Source organism: Lampetra fluviatilis, chromosome 42 (assembly GCF_964198595.1).
Source record: "Lampetra fluviatilis chromosome 42, kcLamFluv1.1, whole genome shotgun sequence".
Lineage (NCBI taxonomy): Eukaryota > Metazoa > Chordata > Hyperoartia > Petromyzontiformes > Petromyzontidae > Lampetra > Lampetra fluviatilis.
Genome location: NC_136316.1, coordinates 9,850,150 through 9,870,428, shown reverse-complemented (window position 1 = coordinate 9,870,428; position 20,279 = coordinate 9,850,150). Strand labels below are relative to the sequence as shown.

The 20,279-nt window shown below is 54.4% G+C and overlaps 1 protein-coding gene across 1 annotated transcript in view; it reads left to right on the top strand.

The window, feature by feature from the left end:
- The window catches only part of LOC144946733 (piezo-type mechanosensitive ion channel component 2-like), a 121,585-nt gene extending 101,851 nt beyond the window's left edge, over positions 1-19,734 (top strand). Inside the window, exons 41-54 of the mRNA XM_078875864.1 lie at positions 141-329; positions 681-1,041; positions 2,115-2,247; positions 2,688-2,835; positions 3,863-4,077; positions 9,585-9,743; positions 11,251-11,398; positions 12,305-12,493; positions 13,466-13,558; positions 14,343-14,515; positions 15,003-15,128; positions 16,720-16,799; positions 17,499-17,691; positions 18,459-19,734. Coding sequence (XP_078731990.1) covers positions 141-329; positions 681-1,041; positions 2,115-2,247; positions 2,688-2,835; positions 3,863-4,077; positions 9,585-9,743; positions 11,251-11,398; positions 12,305-12,493; positions 13,466-13,558; positions 14,343-14,515; positions 15,003-15,128; positions 16,720-16,799; positions 17,499-17,691; positions 18,459-18,711 — 2,460 coding nt within the window. The 3' untranslated portion in view covers positions 18,712-19,734. The remainder of the gene's footprint in view (positions 1-140; positions 330-680; positions 1,042-2,114; positions 2,248-2,687; positions 2,836-3,862; positions 4,078-9,584; positions 9,744-11,250; positions 11,399-12,304; positions 12,494-13,465; positions 13,559-14,342; positions 14,516-15,002; positions 15,129-16,719; positions 16,800-17,498; positions 17,692-18,458) is intronic.
- The last annotated feature ends 545 nt before the right edge of the window (positions 19,735-20,279 follow it).

Below are 20,279 nucleotides of genomic sequence, written 5' to 3'. Positions count from 1 at the left end.
TATACAACAGGCGTCAGGGTTGGGATCGAACTCATGTCTTCCTGCATACCAGGCGAGGGAGATCACATCTCGCCGCCACGGCGCCCGCTGCTGTGTGCGGTATGGGAACGCGGTGGCCGGCCGTGTCCGCGTGTGTGCAGGTGACGGTCGTCATCAAATACTTCTTCCAATTCGGCTTCTTCCCCTGGAACACGATGGTGAGGCTTGCCCTGAGCCTGGACAAGCCCTTTGACCCGGCGACCATCATCGGCGTGGAGAAGAAGGAGGGATACGTTTACTACGACCTCGTGCAGCTGCTTGTGCTCTTCTTCCACCGCTCCATCCTCAAGGTGCGTGTGTGCGCGTACGTACGTCTGTGCGTACGTGACTGCACGCGTTGCGGGGAGCTGCGGTGGAGCGGTCAGCGCACCGCACCGTGAACCCGGCGGCCCGAGTTCGATTCCCGCTCACGGCTAACATCGGTGACGAAATATCTGAATTGGTCCTGGGCCTCGCCTAGGTCAAGTCGGCTTTAAATGAGCACCTGGTAGGGTACGTGAACATCAGCACTTGGGAGACGTAGGCGGCCGGACGTGGTGCTGGCCTCACCGTCCTTTAATCGGTGCTCGCTAACGGAGCTTGCCGGTACGTGCGTACGTACGCGTGTGTGCGCGCGTGCGCCGCTCGATGACGGCGCTCAGTGCTACGGCCTTTGGGACGACGCCGAGGAGGAGCAAGCGACCCCGGGCGAGGAGGCGAGCGCCGGCGGCGGGGACGGCTCCCCGGCGGCGCCCGGCAGCCGCAAGCCGTCGTGCCAAGAGGCGGCGCGCCCGCTCGGCGAGCGGCTCCGCAGGGCCAGCGCGGAGCCCGCCCCCTCCGTCTCCATCGCGGGGCCGCCCCCTCCGGGCCCGCCGGCCGTCGCGGGGCCGCCCGCCATTCCGTCCGGCCCTCTGCTGGCCGTGCCGCGCGGCCCGGGGCCGGGCGGCGCCGGCTGCCACTCGGGCGGCCCCCGGCGCAAGAGTTCGGGGATCTCTCAGCTGTCGGGCCACAGCTCGCGGCCAGGTGAGCCTCCAACGCGGGCCGACGGCGCCGCCTCGTTCGCCGTCCGACGCGGACCGACCGCCGCGGGCGCGCCTCTTTGACCCCGTCGCAACCGATAGTCTCAGCCCGGCCACCAAGGGCCGCCGCGGAGAGTTTGCGATTACGTGGGTCGCCCTTAGCGCGGCTCCTTCCGGCGCTGAGAGCTCGGACACGTTCTGTTTGGTTGCCGCGCGTCTGGCACCTGTCAGAGCGGAGCTCGCGAGACGAAGCGCCACCATATCCTGCGGCTCGGTGGCAGTCGAAGGGACCTCAGAAGTATTTGTATTCCGGCAACGATGAGTTTACGTCTCATCGTTTTCACGTCGTTGCCAAATAGGGGGGCATTATTATCCGCTTTACGCCGTCGACAAAGTTGTTTATTATTGCTCGTGAGTTGCTCGATGACCAAGTCGCTGCTCGTGCCGTGCGCTGCTCGTGCATGGCGGAGGGACTACTCTGAGTGGTGTAGTGGTTCTATCCCATGTTGACCGTGTATGCCTCTACCACTCGTCTCTCCACCACCTATGAAACTATAAGTACCCATTAGGTTTTTATTTTATTGCCTTCTGTAATAATGTGTTTAAAATGTGTGTGTAAATATAAATTGTACTTATTTTCCTCTATTTAGCATTATTCTTCCTCATAAAATTTTATAATTTGTGATTTATGAAGACTTTACATTATATTTGAGTGCCGGAACGTATCTCCTGTATTGTAGTTCGTTCTTACGGAAAATAGCTGATCACATAACGTCGAATCAGCTAAAGTCGTGTTTTACAGGAACGTAACCCCGAACTTAAACTGATTCTTACCAGTCAAGTTATTTTCCAGAGCCGTTCTCTAATGTGGGGGCAATGCGCGAGTTGACTTCTTTGGGTGGCAGATTTGTGCCAGGAAATGGCGCCACGCGTCGAGGCAAAAATAAAATGACGACGTTACCCATCGTGACTCTCCACCCAGCTGCGCAATGAGAACGTGAACAAGTCGAGGACATGCGATCGGAGCGCCCCGTTTCCCGTCTCGCGCCCCCCCCCCCCCCGCCGGCCGGGTCACAGGGAGCAGTCGGAAGGGCAGCAGCCGGAAGGGCAGCAGAATGCCGACCCCGCCGGCCCCGCGCACCCGGAAGGATCTGCTGATGATGAAGGCGCAGGAGCTGGCGATGCGGTGTCGCAACTTCGTCATTGCCCGGTCTGCAGCAAAGACAACGTCACAGTGTCACCGCCTTGTGCTTCCTTTGCCAACTCTTCCCCAACATCCCAAGCGTAGCTCCCTCTCTGGGAAGCAGCCCTGCGGCTCTCCATGGAATAATATTCATTAACAAGTGCAAATGTAAAAGTCGGCGAAGCCACTGATGTGGTGTTTCGGCCACTTGGCTAAAGCACCGGCACGCACTGACGACACCGCTTAATCGGTCGGCGGCTTACGTTCGGTGCGGGAAAGTGTGGGTACTCTCCTCTTCCAAGAGTCCGTGAATCCACTCGCTCACGTTACTTACTCACGTGAGTGACGTGAGTGAGTGACGTGAGCGAGTGAGCAAGTGACGTCAGCGAGTGACGTCAGTGAGTGAGTGACCGTCCGTGCGGCCGCCCCCGTCTCACCGCTGTGCTGTGTGTGCGTGCTGCACCCAGAGTGCTGCAGGTGTACCGCCCCATCCGCCAGTTCTTCTACGACCTCATCCACCCGGACTTCAGCCCCGTGACGGACGTCTACGCCCTCATGTTCATGGCCGACGTCGTCGACTTCATCATCATCGTCTTCGGATACTGGGCGTTCGGGGTCCGCATCCCACTCCTCTGCGCACCGCGACACTCGCTGGCGCGGAGTTCGCGTGATGAACCGGGACCAGCGTGGCGCGTTGTGGGGGGGTGGGGGTGGGTGTTTCGTGTTAAACCGTGAATGTAAACCCCTCTCCTCTCGTGAATAGTGGCAACAAAAGTAATAACATCAACTTGTAACCCGGCGTAGCACACAGTATTCGCTCCTCGCTCTCGTAGAGCGAGCGACTCGGAGGTGAGAGGAGCGACAGATCGGAGGGAAGGGCGGCCTCGTGGGGAGCCACAGTTCTGCTGTACCGCCTCGTCTCCCATGGGGAAAGGAGTTTTGCAACATTTGTGGCGATCCGCCAACTATCGCGTCCGTTCGTGCTGGGCTGCAGGCGTACGCCACCCTTAACCCGGCTAATGATGGCGGACAGCTCTTTGTCAATTAACGGCTGAGGGTTGTTTGACCATACTTCACCTCAACTGGTCAGTGCTGGGCTGTTGAAGAAAGTGCCCAAGATCGATTCAGATATTTCTCACCACCGATGTTAGCCGTGGCCGGGAATCGAACTCGGGTTGCCAGGGTTCGTAGCACGCAGTGCCCTAACTCCTGCACCGCCACTAAACCCCTCAGTCCTCTCAGAGTAAGCCAACTAGAGACCGTGGTGTGCTCTCTGTGGATTGTGGGACTACAAGAGGTCCAGAAATAATCCCGGGTTAGGCCGGGGATGCGTTCCTTGAAGGTGCAGCGACGAATATCGAAACGACGTCAATCAAATAACATTTTATTCGAGAGCGAAGCAAATACAATGGAGGGAACGATGGAACTGCGTCTACCAGTCATCCCGGTCAGTCAGCCCATGGCACCTGCTGGGTCTGTCCCGTGACCTCCTGTCAGCGAGCCTTCGACACTTTAACGTGGCCCCAAAGTGCACTTGGCCTGGCACAGGCGCCGTGGTGACATCACCGCCACTTAGCGACGAATGGCGTCCGTCGGTATCGGTATTGGCGAGTGAGTATCGGCGGTCTGACTGCCTCCCCAGAAACACTCGGCGGCTGCGGACATCGCGTCCTCGCTGTCCGAGGACCAAGTGCCCCAGGCCTTCCTCGTCATGCTGCTGCTGCAGTTCAGCACCATGGTGGTGGACCGCGCGCTCTACCTGCGCAAGACCGTGCTCGGCAAGGTCATCTTCCAGGTCGTGCTCGTGTTCGGCATCCACTTCTGGATGTTCTTCATCCTGCCCGGCGTCACCGAAAGGTGCGGCAGCGGCGGCAGCTCCCAGTGCCTCGCACCACTACTACCACCACTGCTACCACCACTACCACCACCGCTACCACCACCACTACCACCACTACCACCACCACTATCCACCACCACTACCACTACCACCACTACCACCACTACCACCACCGCTACCACCACTACCACCACTACCACCACTACCACCACCGCTTCCACCACCACTACCACCACCACTACCAACAATAACAACCGCCATTCGCCACTAAGTGGCGGTGACGTCACCACGACGCTTGTGCCAGGCCATGTGCACCTTGAGGCCACGTGAAGTGTCGAACGCCCGCTGGCAGGTTTTTGTGAGCGTCGCTCCCCGCTCTCCATTGTTGTTGGAGGGCGACTGCCTCCAACTGCCCAGTAGCGTCCTTCACGAGCCTCCTCCACAGAGGCCGATCTTGACACCGCTGGTTCCAGTCATCGGCAAGTACACTCAGCTCCACATCCTCCTGTACCACATCACTCCATCTTTTCCCTAGCCCGTGCCGTGCCCGTTTAGCCCCCTCGATCCGGCCAAACAAAAGCTGTTTAGGCATGTGGTGGCTGGGCATGCGGGCTACATGGCCCAGCCAGTGCAGCCTTGCCTGCCGGAGGAGCTCACCGATGGGACTTTGTCCAAATCTTTCAAGGATTTGTGAGCTCCTCACACAATCCAGCCTGGTTAAACCCAGGATGGATCGTAGGCAGGCCAGCCTAAATTTTTATAACTGGCGAAGATGTTCCATTAGGGTGATCCACGTTTCGGAAGCCTAGAGAAGGGAGGGAATGACTGTGGCTGAGAAGGCCTGAAGCTTCGTGCGGAGCGACAGACTAGGTAGCTTCCACACAGCGTTACGCAACTGATGAAAAGATAATGCCGCTCAACTGATTCGGAGTGAGACTTCTGCTGTTAAACCGGAGCCGGTCATGAGTACACTGCCCAGGTATGGGAAACTCTCCACTCTCTCCACAACTGCCCTATCACCAATTGAGTTGTGGGAGTGGAGTGTCCGATGGTACAAAATACCCAGGCTGGTGCTTAGTTTTGGTGGGGCTGATGGTAAGTCCCCACCTCTTAGTGGCAAGCTCCAGGTTCAGCAGCAGCACCTCTAACTCCTCCTCTGAGTGAGCAGCAATTACCAGATCATCGGCATACATAACATGTTTGAACAATAGGGAGCCATCCCTTGACCGTAGCCAGGCATCGATCAGCCTCCCATTGTATCTGTACCAGATGTAAATTCCTCCACTACAGCTATTGAAGGCTTCACGAACTACGTGGTCGAAATAGATGTTAAATAATGTGGGAGCCAGAGGACATCCCTGTCGGACTCCAAGGTGAACCTGGAATGGCTCCGACTCCCGGCCACGTAGTTTTACCGGGGCCCGCTCACCATAATGAAGGTCCTTAATGATCGTGAGCAGAGGGTCAGCGACTCCGAAAGCACCAATAACAACCCAGAGCCCAGGCCTACTGATGGTATCATAGGCCTTGACCAGGTCAATAAAGCAGAGATGTAGGTCTTGTTGGAATTCCCTACACCTCTGCTGTAGCAGATGGACAGAAAATATGGCATCTGTGCAGGACCGCCCTTTCCTGAAACCGCATTGGGGCTCCGCAAGCCTCTCGTCAGCGTGCCTAGCAAGGCGATGTTGAATAATCCTTGCCAGTACCTTTCCCGGCACACTGAGGAGTGAGATGCCCCTGTGCGGTTCCCCTTCTTAAAGAGGGGGACCATCAGGGCATCCTTCCAATCCTGCGGAACCCGTCCAGTGGTCCAGACTGTTATGATGTCATGTAGGGCAGTCTGTGCACAAACGCCACCCTCAGCATTTTGCTTGGGAGATCATCTCTACCCGGTGCTTTTTCTAGTCTCAGGCTCTGGATCACATTCAGTACTTCCTCAACAGATGGCACCTCAGCCAGCCACTCACAGGGGGTGACTTCTTATTCCAATAATTGAGGCACAGCAGCCTCGACAGGGTCATCCCCACTTTGTCCCACGTTGTTTTCCGGGCTGAGGGATTTCCCCTCCCACAGGACCTCACAGAAATGCTCAGCAAATCTGCAAACTTGTTCCTGGGGGTCGGAGATTGGATCACCATTTTTTCCCCTAATGATGGTAATAGGTGTGGTGCTGCAGGTTACTTTTTTGATGGAATTAAAGAGCGATTTGTGATCGCGGGTGATTGAGGCAGACTATCTCCTCAGCAACCCGTGACCACCACCCATACTTGCAGCACTTCACGGCTCTCCGAACCTCCGAGCGAAAGCTGCGGTAAGCCTCCTCATTCTTCGATGTGGGATGCTGTAGCCGATGAGAGGGGGCCTGTCGCTTTTTCCCAGCTTGAACACCTCCTCTGTCAGCCAGTGTTTCTGGGGAGGTCTGGACCGTGTACCCAAAGCAGCCATTGCAGCTGCATGAGCCACAGTCCTAAACCTCGCCCATTTCCCCTCGACATCAGGAGGAGTGGGGGACGATGCCAACCCCAGCCGCAAGCGATGATTAAATTGTCGCTGGCAACTTTCATCAGCTAGTTGAGACCATACCACTAAGGGTTCGAATGGGGTCCTGGGTGTACATCCACCACCGGAGTGGAAGAATGGCAGGTGCATCTTACAGATGACAAGTCGATGGTCAGTGGGCAGATCAGCTCCACGGTAGGTCCTGGTGTCAATGACATGGGCCCGCATCTGCTGTTCTTTCATGGTGTAGTCCAGCAGATGTTCTTGCTTCGACCTGGCATGCATCCATGATGTTGGCTGCTGTGGTGGTTACAAACGCAATGAGGGAAAAGTCCAATTTAAATTGGCCCTCCCCCCACGGCACTGCCCACCACAGCGTTGCCGCCCGGCACCACGAGGAGGTAGGGGGTTGTTTTTTCCGGACTACTACCACCACGACTACCACCACCGCTACCACTACCACTACCACCACCAATACCTCCACCACTACCTCTACCGCTACCACCACTACCTCCACCACTACCTCCACCACTACCTCCACCGCTAATCAACCACTACAACCTCCACCGCTACCACCACCACTACCTCCACCGCTACCTCTACCACTACTACCACCACTACGACCTCCACCACTACCACCACTACCTCCACCACTACCACTACCTCCACCACTACCACCACCACTTTCTCCACCACTACCACCACTACCACTACCTCCACCACCTCCACCACTACCTCCACCACTACCACCACTATCTCCACCACCTCCACCACTATCTCCACCACTGCCTCCACTACCATCACCACCTCCTCCTCCACAACCACCACCACTTCTTCCACCACCACCAATATTACCCACCATGTGCCAGGCCAGGTGCACGCTGATGCCACGTGAAGTGTGAAAGGCTCGCTGGCAGACCAAGGTGCCATGGGTTGACTGAGATGATTGGCGGACGCACCACCGGTGCCCCCTACTGTGCCAAGTTGGAACCCCCACCACCACTTCCACCACTACCACAACAACCAAAACCTCGATCCTCAATGGGGTCGCTACCCCTGAGGTTAAAACAAATTATAGGGGAATGCCTCCGACTACTGGAAGCGGGACAGCTACGCGGCGTAAACGCCTTGCCTTGAGCGGTGGATTATTACGCAACCCGAGGCTCTTCATGTCCTGGGAAGACTTCGAGGATGACCAGGACAGCCGCCTCGAGTCGCGGAAGATCCTGGCAAAAGCAGCACACAAGTGGCGTTCGTGAACTCTACACAGCGGCCACAACAGTGTGAAGTTCGTTTGAATGCCTTTCACTCATGGACAACAGCCCCACGTCCTTGAGCCGTATCCTCATGTCTACCCCGGCCCCAGCCCCTACCCCCACACGAGGATCGGCAAACATTGAAATGATTGCGACGCAACGACTCAGGCTCTCCGAGCATCATCAGCAACTCTTCATCAGCAACTCTTCATCAGCAACTCTTCACCAGTAATTCTTCATCAGCTAGTTCATAGTTCACAAATGTGCAGTTGGCCAACTCTTTGAGTATGTTGCCGTTCCTCACGGCAGCTGTTTCCTGAACCCGTTACCCCCCCCCCCCTGCACATTGTTGCTGTGTCAGGGCAGTCGCTAATCACCAAGGTGGGCGGCGAGTGCTGCGTGTTGTGCCTGTGGCTGGCGCGCTGCGCTTCGGACCCTGCGGCCCGAGTTCAAGTCACACTTACGGCTAATGCGAGCGACGAATATCACAACCGGTTCTGGGTCACCCCTATGTCGATTCAGCCTTAAATGGGTACCTGGTGCGGCGTGTAAACATTAGCATATCGGAGGCATAGACAGCCGGGCGTGGTGCTGGCAACCCCCCCCCCATGTCAGCCTTAATCGGTGCTCGTTCACAGCACTTGCCTCTACAGTCTGTGTAGGCAACACGGGGGATCTTTGTCTTTGTGCACCCCTGTCAACAGATTAGATTAGTTGTTATTTCAACCTGTGACATCTCTACATAACAGCACCCCTCAACCTTGAACCTCTGTCACAAGATAACTCTTAACCCGATGCAACAATTGTCAACCTTTAAACATTACACAACAGCCTTTAAATTAGCGCTCCACAATACTCAAAACCCTGAACGCAATTGCCCTTGGCTCGCATATTAACTCTGTGTGCAGGTTCTCTAGGCAACGTAACATCCTTGCGTAACAATTCTCAAGTACGGGCCCAACTCCGGGCCTTGTTCACTTTTGTACAATTCTGTGGGTTTTTCTGTGTAGAAATGGACAGACATAGTGGTTAGCACACCACGTGACAAATCCAGCAACCGGAGTTCAATTCATCCTGACCACGGCGAACAACAGAGGCAATTATCTGGACTGGTCCTGGGCCTCCTCTAGATCAACTCAGTCTTAAAACAAGTACCTGGTGCCATATATTAAAAAATAATCAGCACTGGGGAGACAAAGGTTGGAGAGTGCGGTGTTGGCCCAAACACACCCTCGCGTACCATGCCAGTCTTATACAACAATAATAGCAGTGATTTCAGCTTGTAAGAGTTCCGCACGTAATGCGCTCCCTCTCGGAGAGAGAGCGACTCGGAGGCACGAGGAGGAACCAAAGGCAAGCGGGAACGCAGGCAGCCGGTGCGCCGGTGCCAAATACCCCCCTCCCCCCCGAAGCTCTGCATTCCTCTACGTATGAATGCGTTATCGACCAATTCATGGGTGTTCACACGTGGGAGGAAACCGGAGCACCCAAATAAAACCCAGGCGAGCGAGTTGGCAACACTGTATCCCATGCAGACGGAACAGGTGGAGTTCACGTTTTAGCCATACCACATTCTCGCGACGAGAAGGGGAGTTTCACGACATCTGTGCGTGATCCACCAACCCTTGCTGCTGCCACGTGCAGCGTGGCCACTGGTACCCGGCTACAATAGGTCCTGGCTAATAGCGCGTGTCCCGACGGTCCATACGGCAAAATGGGGGGGATCTTTGCTTTTGTCTTTGTGTTTTGTTTGCGCGTCTGGCATGCAGGAAGTTCAACCTGAACACAGTGGCCCAGCTGTGGTACTTTGTGAAGTGCGTGTACTTCGGGCTGTCCGCCTACCAGATCCGCTGCGGCTACCCGACCCGCATCCTGGGCAACTTCCTCACCAAGAAATACAACTACATGAACCTCTTTCTGTTCCAGGGGTGAGCGCTTCACTCACCGCCTCCCAGCGCCCAGCTACCCTCCACGTCCCTTGACCACCCCGAGGAAGTCTGGCCCTAGGCCAAACTCTTTGTACTAAATTTGAGAACTCGATTCGGTTTGACGTTGCATCCAACAACCTCATGCCTTTTCACCGGGATGCTGCCGTGGCGTGATGGTCAGCGCGCCGGCAATGTGGAGGTCACCAGTTTGGTCTCCTGACGCGGGAGTTGAAACATCGGAGCAAGTTTCTTAAATCCACCGCCCCCCCTCCCCCCACCATTGTCTCTGTCTACCCAGCAGTGTGAGTAGGTTCCCCAGGTTCCGTGTGGTGGTGTAATCATAATCAGTTTTTATACTACAGGAGGAATCCGAGGAGCTATAAAGTTCTTTTTCGCAGATGTCCAGTAGGAGCGGGGAAGAACGTTAGGAACTTCCACCTCTTACAAAATGCCTGAGCAGCGTGTAAGAGTAGACCAAATAACTTCTTGAGTGGCTCTCTAGAGCTCCCTCTGGTGGAGTTCCTTCAGCCAGCCATGGCTTGAGCAAGGAATTGCAGGGCTCCACCTATATTTTTTCTGTTACCTAACTGTTCACCGATCTCCTTAATCCTCATCGACACAATAAGCCCTCAACCCTGAGCCTGGCGTTCAATGGCAGCACTTGACCCTACTAACACAAGCCATCTAGCCACCAGTCGAGCGCGGCGACCTCTGAGGCCACGACCCCGTGATGCCACGACCCCGTGAGGCCACGACCCCGTGAGGCCACGACCCTGTGAGGCCACGACCCCGTGAGGCCACGACCCCGTGAGGCCACGGCCCCGTAAGGCCACGTCCCAGTGAGACCATGGCCTAGGTAAACGTTTTGCTCGTTGGTACGGCCTGCAGTGGGGGCAGGGCTTGGATATTTTTGGAACCAAAGAACCTCCTTGCAGGTGATAGCCACATTTATTGCTTAAATAATTTTACCACCCCGGTGCAAATGTCTTATCACTAAACCCCAAAGCAATAACAACATCATCCCCTCCATACTTTATAATACTTATGGCCGTTCTGGATTACGAAACAATCTTAACAGATGCTGGAGGGAAATGGGGAGCATCAACGTTGGCTCCCCGGTGTATGTACGTACGTTGAACTTCTTTCACACCGTACGTAGCCAACCCTGCTAATCGGAGGTACGGGGAAAGGACAATAAACTAAACATAAAAAGTAGTTTGTAAGAAATTAGTTTTCAATCTAGACGTAAAAATCCTCAATCGGCTCGTACGCCGCGCCGTTCGGCACGATGTCACGCGCGGTTTTTCTCCGTGCGCCGGGAGCTTCTTCATTCCGGTTGTTGGAGAGGCTCCTGGGCGCGTGGAAGCGAAATGTCGGACATTGTTCTGAACGACGCGCCGCCCGATCCCCCAACGCGCGTCGGAGAGCCGCACAGCGCGATGGCGGCAACCCACGGAGGAAGCGTCGACGCGCTTCCCCGCCCGCTCCCTCGTGCGTACGTGAGCAGGTTCCGCCTGGTACCCTTCCTGATCGAGCTGCGCGCTATCATGGACTGGGTGTGGACGGACACCACGCTCAGCCTCTCCAGCTGGATCTGCATCGAGGACATTTATGCCAACACCTTCATTCTCAAGTGCTGGCGCGAGTCCGAGAAGGTGGGGCGCAGCGGACCGTGGGCGTGCAGGGGTCATGCGGAATGGGCTCGCTTGGCCCCGCCAGCCACTAGTCGTGACGTGCCCTGATAGGCCAAGGGTCGCCGATTGCATCGGCCGGTCCACCGTTCATGGTACAGGGTCGGGGGGAGGGGCCACCCCGCGCTCTTCCATTGTTGGACGTTACTTTCGTTGATTAAAATATGTATTTCCTCAACATTGTATAACATTGTAAATATTGCAGTACTGATGCAACTCTTTTGGTGGCAGATGAAACATAATGCAGAATGGAAAATTGACTTTTAGACTGGGAGAGTCTGGTCTTTGTTACGATAGGGTATAGCGAGCCCCGTGCTGATGTCAGGGGATTGAGCCACACGCGATCGCAGCGGCCCCTCTGGTCCACGGCCTCGCCCCGGTCGCCAATGACTGCCCAAAATATCCGTCCCAGTCACAAGTCGTTGTTTGGCCCTCGTTGGCATATTGCGGTTATATATCCTTAGTTCGGAGTGGCCACGTGGCAGACACTCCTTGCGGGGTTGACAAAGAAAGTTCCACCACTTAATGTGGATCAGGTGCCCGCTGAAGGCACTCGAGCAAGTTCTATGGCATCGTGTTGCAGGGGCTGTCATCAGGCATGATGTGATGTCACACTGCTATCTGTGAGAGTTCCGCACATACTGTGCGTATGTTGAACTTCTTTCGCACTGGGGGGAAGGACAACAGACTAAGTACAAAACACGGAATTTACTCTTCTATCTGACATTTGTGTGAAACAAAGCAATTGAAAATTATAGTAATTAAAGGAACGTGAACCGATCAAAATGTTTCGTGCGCACTCGGATGTGGCCATTGGTGCGAGCCCTGCCGTGCACGCTCCGCTCTGCTCTTTACCCCCCGGGCTCGCAGAGGTACCCCCAGCCGCGCGGGCAAAAGAAGAAGAAGATGGTGAAGTACGGCATGGGCGGCATGATGGTCTTCCTGCTCATCTGCATCGTGTGGTTCCCGCTGCTCTTCATGTCGCTCGTCAAGTCGGTGGCCGGGGTCGTGAACCCGCCCATCGACGTCTCCGTGTCGCTTTCTCTCGGCGGATACGAGGTGGAGTTGGGTGCGGGGGAGGGGGCGGTGGCCGCCTGACGGCATGGGTGGGGGGGGTGGTTTGCGTTCGCGACGCCGTCAATGTCAAGGTTAAAGATGCAGCCCTGTTAATTCTCGCATGTATGTGGGTGTGTATGTTGAACTTCTTTCACGCACCGTATTTCGCAAACCGCGCTAATCCGAGTTGCGGGCCAAGGACAACAAACTAAACACGAAAATCAGTTTTACAGAAATTAGTTTTAAATCTCTGTGAGGATTTAAAAGTGCACAGCTCCCAGTGGCTCACTAGCACCACGCTGGCAGAAGGCCCTCCCACTCTCGAGGGAGCTCCGGAAGGCCGTATTTTGTCCGACCATTTTTCACATTGGCCGGACGTCTCAAAAGCGATGGGAACACACCCACACTTTACCCCACCGCACGCGACCTGCAGATGCACTCACTGTGGTGGACCCAGTAGCACTGCTCGGTGGACAGAGGTGGGTGGGGGGGGGTTCAGAAATCCGCAACGTTTCAATGGCCCCGCCGGCAGGTGGAACCTGTGACCTCTTGGAACGCCGCTGTGGCGGTAACTGCGATAACCAGCGACATGAGAGGCTTTTTGTTTACTGTACACCGCACCTCCGATTAGTGAGATTGGTGCAAAAGCAGTTCAACATACACACATAAAAACGGTATGTTATACTTAGTTTGCTGGATATACGTTTGAACGTAACATCACTTTGCATTATGATGATTATTTGCATTGTAGGATCATCGGGACACACAATGTGATTCGTAATGCCTGTCGCTGAAACTACCATGTTAAAGGGTCATCTTTCCCCCTTATAAGTTTTTGAATAAATGTAAAATGTGCTCTCTGCTTCTCACACTTCCCGTGTCTCTGTCTGCATCTCACAGTCGCTGTATCTCACAGCCGCTGTACATGATGAGTGCCCACATCTCTCTCTGTGTCGCTCTGTGTTTCTCTCACAGCCGCTGTACATGATGAGTGCCCAGCAGCAGTCCCTGGTTCGCTTCTCCGAGACGGAATACAAGAAACTCACCAACACATTCGGAAACCAAGCGGTAGGGCACACCCAGCCTCTCCCTGCGGGCCTCATCGTGCAGGGCCCGTCTAGGATTCAAACCCAGATTATCAGAGGTGCTGCTTTAATGGCTTTCACGTGGCCATTGTGCCCATAAGTTTGCCAGCTGCCCCTCGAGGATGACGTCGAAGTGTCTCCCTCTAGAAACGAGCAACCAGGCAGCACTCGCCTCCCGGTTTGGTCCCGATCCAGTGGCGGAAATTCCACATTCCCTCGTGGGGATCAGTCCATCCATGGCATGACCACAGCTGTGAGCCAATGGCGTGGCCCACCTCGAGTGCATTTTGCCGCTCGTTGCAGAGGTTCGCGGTTGAGCCCCGAGGCCTCCCTGGTTAATATTGCGGCCTGTGTGTTCACCATCACACTCGCGCCGTCTGCTGCACAGCGTACGTTAAAGATCCCGTGACATTATATAGCCTGTGTTGGTAAAAATTTTATCAATACTTGTAAATTACTAAATCGGGAATCCACGCAGAAACACATCGTCCCCTGCTGGCAGGCTAATGCACACTTGCCGGCCAGTGCCGCCTTCACTTTGTGCTACGTAGGGACAGCTGCCGCTGGGGGTCCTCTGTGGCACGGCGCCTTGAGATCTACTGCACAGGAGGTGCGTTATTAATATGAAACCGATGACGATGGTGATGTCTATCCATAAATTGATACTCTATAAAGCCCCCAAAGGGACGATGGGCCGGGCCGGATGTGAACCTGCGTCCCGAGCGCGAGGTGAGCGCTCTAACCGCGGCGTGGTTTACCCGGCGCAGTCGGCGATGCAGTTCATCACCGTCTACTCGGCAGAGGACATCACGACGGCGCGACTGGCCGGGAACTCGACGGCCGTGTGGGGGATCAGCCCCCCCAGCCGCAACAAACTCATCCAGGAGCTACTTAGCAACGCGTCCGGCATCACCTTGCGCTTCTACTGGAAAATACAGCGGTGGGCACTCCACACGCCGCGCCATCATCGCGCGCCCCTCACTCCGCACGTCACTGCCTCAGGCCCTGCCGTGCCACGCCAAGCCACACTTGACCGTGCCAAGGCACCCCGTGCCCATCACACCTTATGCGCTCTTACGCACCTCCGAATAGCACCTCGGAATAGCGCGGTTGGTTACGTTTGGTGCGAAAGAAGTTAAACATACGTACGTAATATGCATCGCTGCGCGTCGCTGTATCATTGCACTCTTCCCGGCCATACCACACCGAACCATGACATGCCAAATCATGCCATACCCGTGGCACCATACCTTAGCGTGCCATACTACACCGTGGCTCACTGACCACACTCGACCGTACCACGCCTCGCCTCACCACGCCAAGCCGAGCGGCAAACGGCATTTTAATCGACGAACTGAAGCGTGCGCCCGTGATACGGTTGGATGTCCGTGTCCCCGCATCTCGCCCATGTCCCCGTTTATCCGCAGTGACCCGAAGATGGGGGGGAAGTCGGAGGTGTCGCGCGAGAAGCACACCATTGAGATGAACGCCACTCACCCAGCACGCGCACAGATCGCTGCCATGCTGCAGGACAGCAGCACGCACAGCGCTGTGTATGGCCTGCACCCTGCACCATTCATTCTGCACCCGGAACTACTCACTGGTTCTTCATGTTCTGCAGATGTAGATGCCATTGGTTCTTCATATTCCTGTTCTGCAGATGTAGATGCCACTGATTCTTCATGTTCTGTAGATGTAGATGCCACTGGTTCTTCACGTTCCGTAGATATAGATGCCACTGGTTCTTCACGTTCTGTAGATGTAGATGCCACTGGTTCTTCACGTTCTGTAGATATAGATGGCACTGGTTCTTCACGTTCTGTAGATGTAGATGCCACTGGTTCTGAGACATGATGGGGGTTGATAATGTTTGTGAAAATCAGAGAGAACGTCGTAGTGAACCGCACAGCAACAACACAACAACAGACAATTGTGGTGGCCCAGGCAGGAATGTTGGGAATTCTGGGTAATGACACCGAACAACCACCGCCATCCTTTGTGCGGTGGTTGAACTTACGACTCTCGGTCCGAACGGGCAATCGGACATACGGACAGGTTTGTTCCTATCTCTGAAAGTTTGTAAGTCTAATGTTCGTAAGTAGAGGAGTTCATGTACTTTCCTCTCTCTACTGCACATCAACCTCCTTTCACTCTACGCTCCCGCTCCACCTCAGCATCACCACCATCATTCTACCATTCCCTCGTCTATCCTCCCTTCCCACCTCCTCTCGACCCCTATAATCGCTACTGGATACCTGCAGTTCGGTGTGCTCCGAGTCTACGTGTGTTCACGAGGGAATATAAGACTCACTACTTCATAATTGCTTCCCTTTGAGTGTATTTTTGCCATTCGGTATTTTACATTATTTTTAATCTTTAAATTTGTTTGTACAATCTTTTTATACCCCCTTGAGTGGCATTGATATTACATTTCAAATAAAACCTCACCCCGAGCTATAAATGCCCTGATGGTGGCATTGTCTTTGTGCTGGTCGCTTTTTGGCATCCTCTGGTCTAACACTTTGAGACGAGGCTCTAAAGAAAGCTGCCTCTGGCGGGGACCAATCAGTTTCAAAGATAATGCATCTTATACTACCAGAGCATGTTTTTGTTTGCATGTTCACAAGTATCTGTGGCTAATGCAGACAGGATTCCTTGCAAAAGGTTTCTGTTTGGTGTGTTAACATCTTAACACAACTGTTTTATTGCCTTAAAGACCTTAACCCTTTCAGCTTTAAACCGACATTTCTTAAAAGGTAAATAAACAAACATGTATCAGCAATAACGTTTGCCTAAGTGAATCACAAACAGTCAAGTATGAGTGTGTGTGTGCCAGTGCATTGGACACGTGATTCGCACTCAGCGCTACGCTGCGCTACAAACCCGGCAGCCCGAGTTCCATTCTCGCTCACGGCCAACATCGGTGACGATTATTTGAATAGGTCCTGGGCCTCAAATGACCACCTTGTGTGGTGTATAATCATCCCCACTGGGGATACAAAGGTGGTCAGGCGTGGTGTTGGGCACCCACCCCCTCGTGTGCCGTGCTGGCATTCATAGATACTCGCTAACAGCACTTGCTCTAACAGTCTGTTAAAGGCTATGTGGGGAATCTTTGTCTTTGTTTGCTTCGTGTGTGTGCAGGCTGATCAAGAACCTTTTCCCTCCGTACCTGAAAGCGCCCGGTGGCCCGGACTCAACACCCGTGCGACAGATGCTGCCAGGTGACTCCCACGAGCCCTCGTGCCCAGGCCTCACACCTGGACCCCCCACTACCTGTCCTGCATCTCCCATGAAGGACCGTCGCATGGCAGCCTTCGGCAATTTGTCATTTTAAAAAAACTGGCCATCAAAACCACCCTGCTTGCACCACGGTTTGTATGCACCAGGGAAATATTTGTGACTTCATCATCCAATACGATCAGAAGCCTTGCTGCCAAGCCAAACAAAAAAATGTATAGCAGCCAAATACTCTAAATACACGTTTCTAAATGTGGAGGAAAAAAAACGGAGGACTCAGGGAGAACATATAAACTCCAAATATACAGCAGCAGGCGTCAGTCTGGGGAGGAACCCACGACCTCCTGCATATCAGGCGAGGTAGTTAAAATCTAGCCACCGTGATGATGATAAGAGAGAGACGCAGACTCCAAATATACAGCAGCAGGCGTCAGTCTGGGGAGGAACCCACGACCTCCTGCATACCAGGCGAGGTAGTTAACATCTTGCCAACATGGCGCCCCTGCGATGAGACAATCATCCAATCAGAGCCGCAGGCACTTGGCTCGGTGGAATTAAGCAACAAGTCGTGTTTTCCTAAGTTAAGTGAAAGCCACGAGGCCGAGAAACCTCCCCGCTCTCGCTGGAGCCGTTGTCATGCATCCCACGGCGTTCCGCCACCCCCATCCCTCCACCCCGCCCAGAGGGCGAGCGCAGCTACTCCGACGTGGAGCTGGTGCTGAGGCAGGGCGGCCCGGCGGGCAGCAGCCACGCCGAGTGGTGGAGCTTGCGGCAGCTGCGCAGCGACTGCCCCGGCAGGCGCTGCGACGACATCCGCATCATCGTGTTCAGCGACCGCGTCAGCCCTCCCAGCCTGGGCTTCCTGGCGGGCTACGGGTACGAAGGAGGCGCCGGCGTCTGCTCCTCGGCACCGCTTGCGCCGCGCGCCGGCGCTGCTCACGGGGCGAACTAATGATGGCGGGAGGCCGCTATCTGTTGAAGTCCCACAGTGGGACGGAGGGCTCTGGTTTGACCCCTTCACCGGCGTTTGTGACTCGCAAGCCTTGCGACTTGCGGGTCACGGCCGCTGTACGCAGGCACTAACAGACCGGGCTCTGATTAGACAAAATTAAATGATCTCAATAACTTTCTTCATGTTTGTCTAAGCAGGATATAGCATTTTCCTCTGAGAAAAAGTGAGAAAAGCTTGAATAAAAATGTAATTGAGGCAGAGAAGTCACGTGATGCATGATATGGGTGCTTAGTTTCTGGGCTTCCGGCACGGAACGGAGCTCACAAGTACGGAGTCGGAGTGTCTGCTACTGTCTGTCACCGTCTGGGATCACTGGGCTTAACCTAAGTGCAAAGTCCTCTTAATCGTTGAGGCTGCTGCCTGATAACAGAAAATATACAGTGGGCGAATGTTACAGGAAATGCTTTTCTTAAGAAGCAAATGAAGTAGTAAAGATTCCATCTCATTAATCTATTCACCTCTGAGAGATGACCGTACCACGCCTATGTCATCACATACACGGCTCAACCTCTCACCTGACCCCTTACCTCAACCTTTGTTTCCCCCCCTCCGCTGCTCCCCCCCCCCCCCCGTATATTTTTCACGACTCCTCACCCCTTCCGGCGACGACGGCTCACCCAACCCCCCGTAGCATCGTGGGCCTGTACGCCTCCGTGGTGCTGGTCGTGGGCAAGTTCGTGCGCGAGTTCTTCAGCGGCATCTCGCACTCCATCATGTTCGAGGAGCTGCCCAACGTGGACCGCGCACTCAAGCTGTGCACCGACATCTTCCTGGTGCGCGAGACGGGCGAGCTGCAGCTGGAGGAGGACCTCTACGCCAAGCTCATCTTCCTCTACCGCTCGCCCGAGACCATGATCAAGTGGACCCGCGAGAAGGAGGACTGAGCCGGGCGGCCGACCGTCTCTCAATGGTCGTTTCTCTTGAGCAGCGCTCCCCCCCTTGGAGTCCGTGTCACGCGATGTGCCTGCCGAGCTGCTGTGGGGGAGACCCATGTCACTGTTTCTCTTTTCTCGTGCCCACCTCTCGGTTCGGTGGTGCCTCCTCAAGTCTTCGAGTCCAGTCTCTGCTTCCACACCGCGAGGCGCAAGCCCGGGCCCCATTTTCCACGATGTGGCTTCTAGCTTGTGGCTCTGTGTTCCACATTGATGGTGAATTAATTAATTGATTAAAAGTCTGGATCCCATTCGAGTAACGAGTCCCTTTGCCTGGGCTTCCCTTTAACCCCATGCGTCTCCCGTTGGAGGTCGGTTTCCGGCACCGTGACGGCCAACCCCGGCTCTCGCTTCCGTGGACTTGTAGCCTGGCAAACGGTTTTCATGGCCCATCGTCTCTTCTCAACAACGCGTGCAGGATGCGGGCTCCCGTTTCAACAAAGCCTCGGGCCTGGGAGTCCTTAAGAAAAAATGTCCACTGGTTTGCATCTTGCACGTGAGATATTTCAACAAAGCTTCTTCAAGTCTGGGTTTTCCATTCATTAATGAATTACAGAAAGCGCGCGTCTTGCAGTTGAGATAATATTCCATCGAGAGTCATCTTGAAGGGCTCCCAAGGCATTCCCAGCTCGACCTGGACTCTTCCAAGATGCTGCTGGCTTTGGATTCTACGGGCGATGAGCTCCGGCTGGAGGGGACGATCGAGTGTTTTTTTGCTGCCGAGGCAGGGAGATGGGGCGCAGTGCTACCCCTGGGACACAGTGGAACCCCTCCCCTGTCTTCACGACGGCACTGGGACGATCGTCTGATCCCCGTTGGCACTGTGGTGCCCGTCACTAATGGGCATCGCCGCCGCCACCAGCACCAGCCTTCTAGGCGAGGGCGGAGTGCACTTTGTATTTAATTATTTGTTCACTTAAACTTTTAACCAATCGCGGTCGGCATGCACTGAAGTGAGTAAATATTGTGCGCATACTGTAGTGCGTACTGTGGTTGTAGACTTCCGTGTCGTGTCTCACACATCGGTGATACTCAAACTAGACCTTTCCTCCTTGCCCAGGCCCAGATGAGATGCCGTCTTGCAGTATGTCTCATTTCCTTGCCGAACAAATATGTATTTAAACTTTTACTAAAGACATAGGAAAGAACAGACGTTTTCTGCATAAGTTTGGATGAAAAAGATAATAATGAAGCTACTGATACCATTTACAGTGTAATAATTTCGGTCTCGCTCATTAGTTGACTGTAAAGCAATGGTCCAGTCTGCGTGTTTAGATTTGGACAAAGCAGAATAGACCTGAACACTGTAATTGACATTTTGTGAGATTCTATTTTTTTCTTGTAGTGTGGAGATTTTGATTTCTCTTTTACTAAATCTCATTACCATTGCATGGCAGCGCTGTAATTGTGCGGAGCCCTTCGGAGCCTGAGGACGAGCGGCACTATGAAGATGCTAAAGATGATTTATTCCCAATTAAATCGATTGATCGATTGCTATGTAATGACCTATAGCCTAGTCG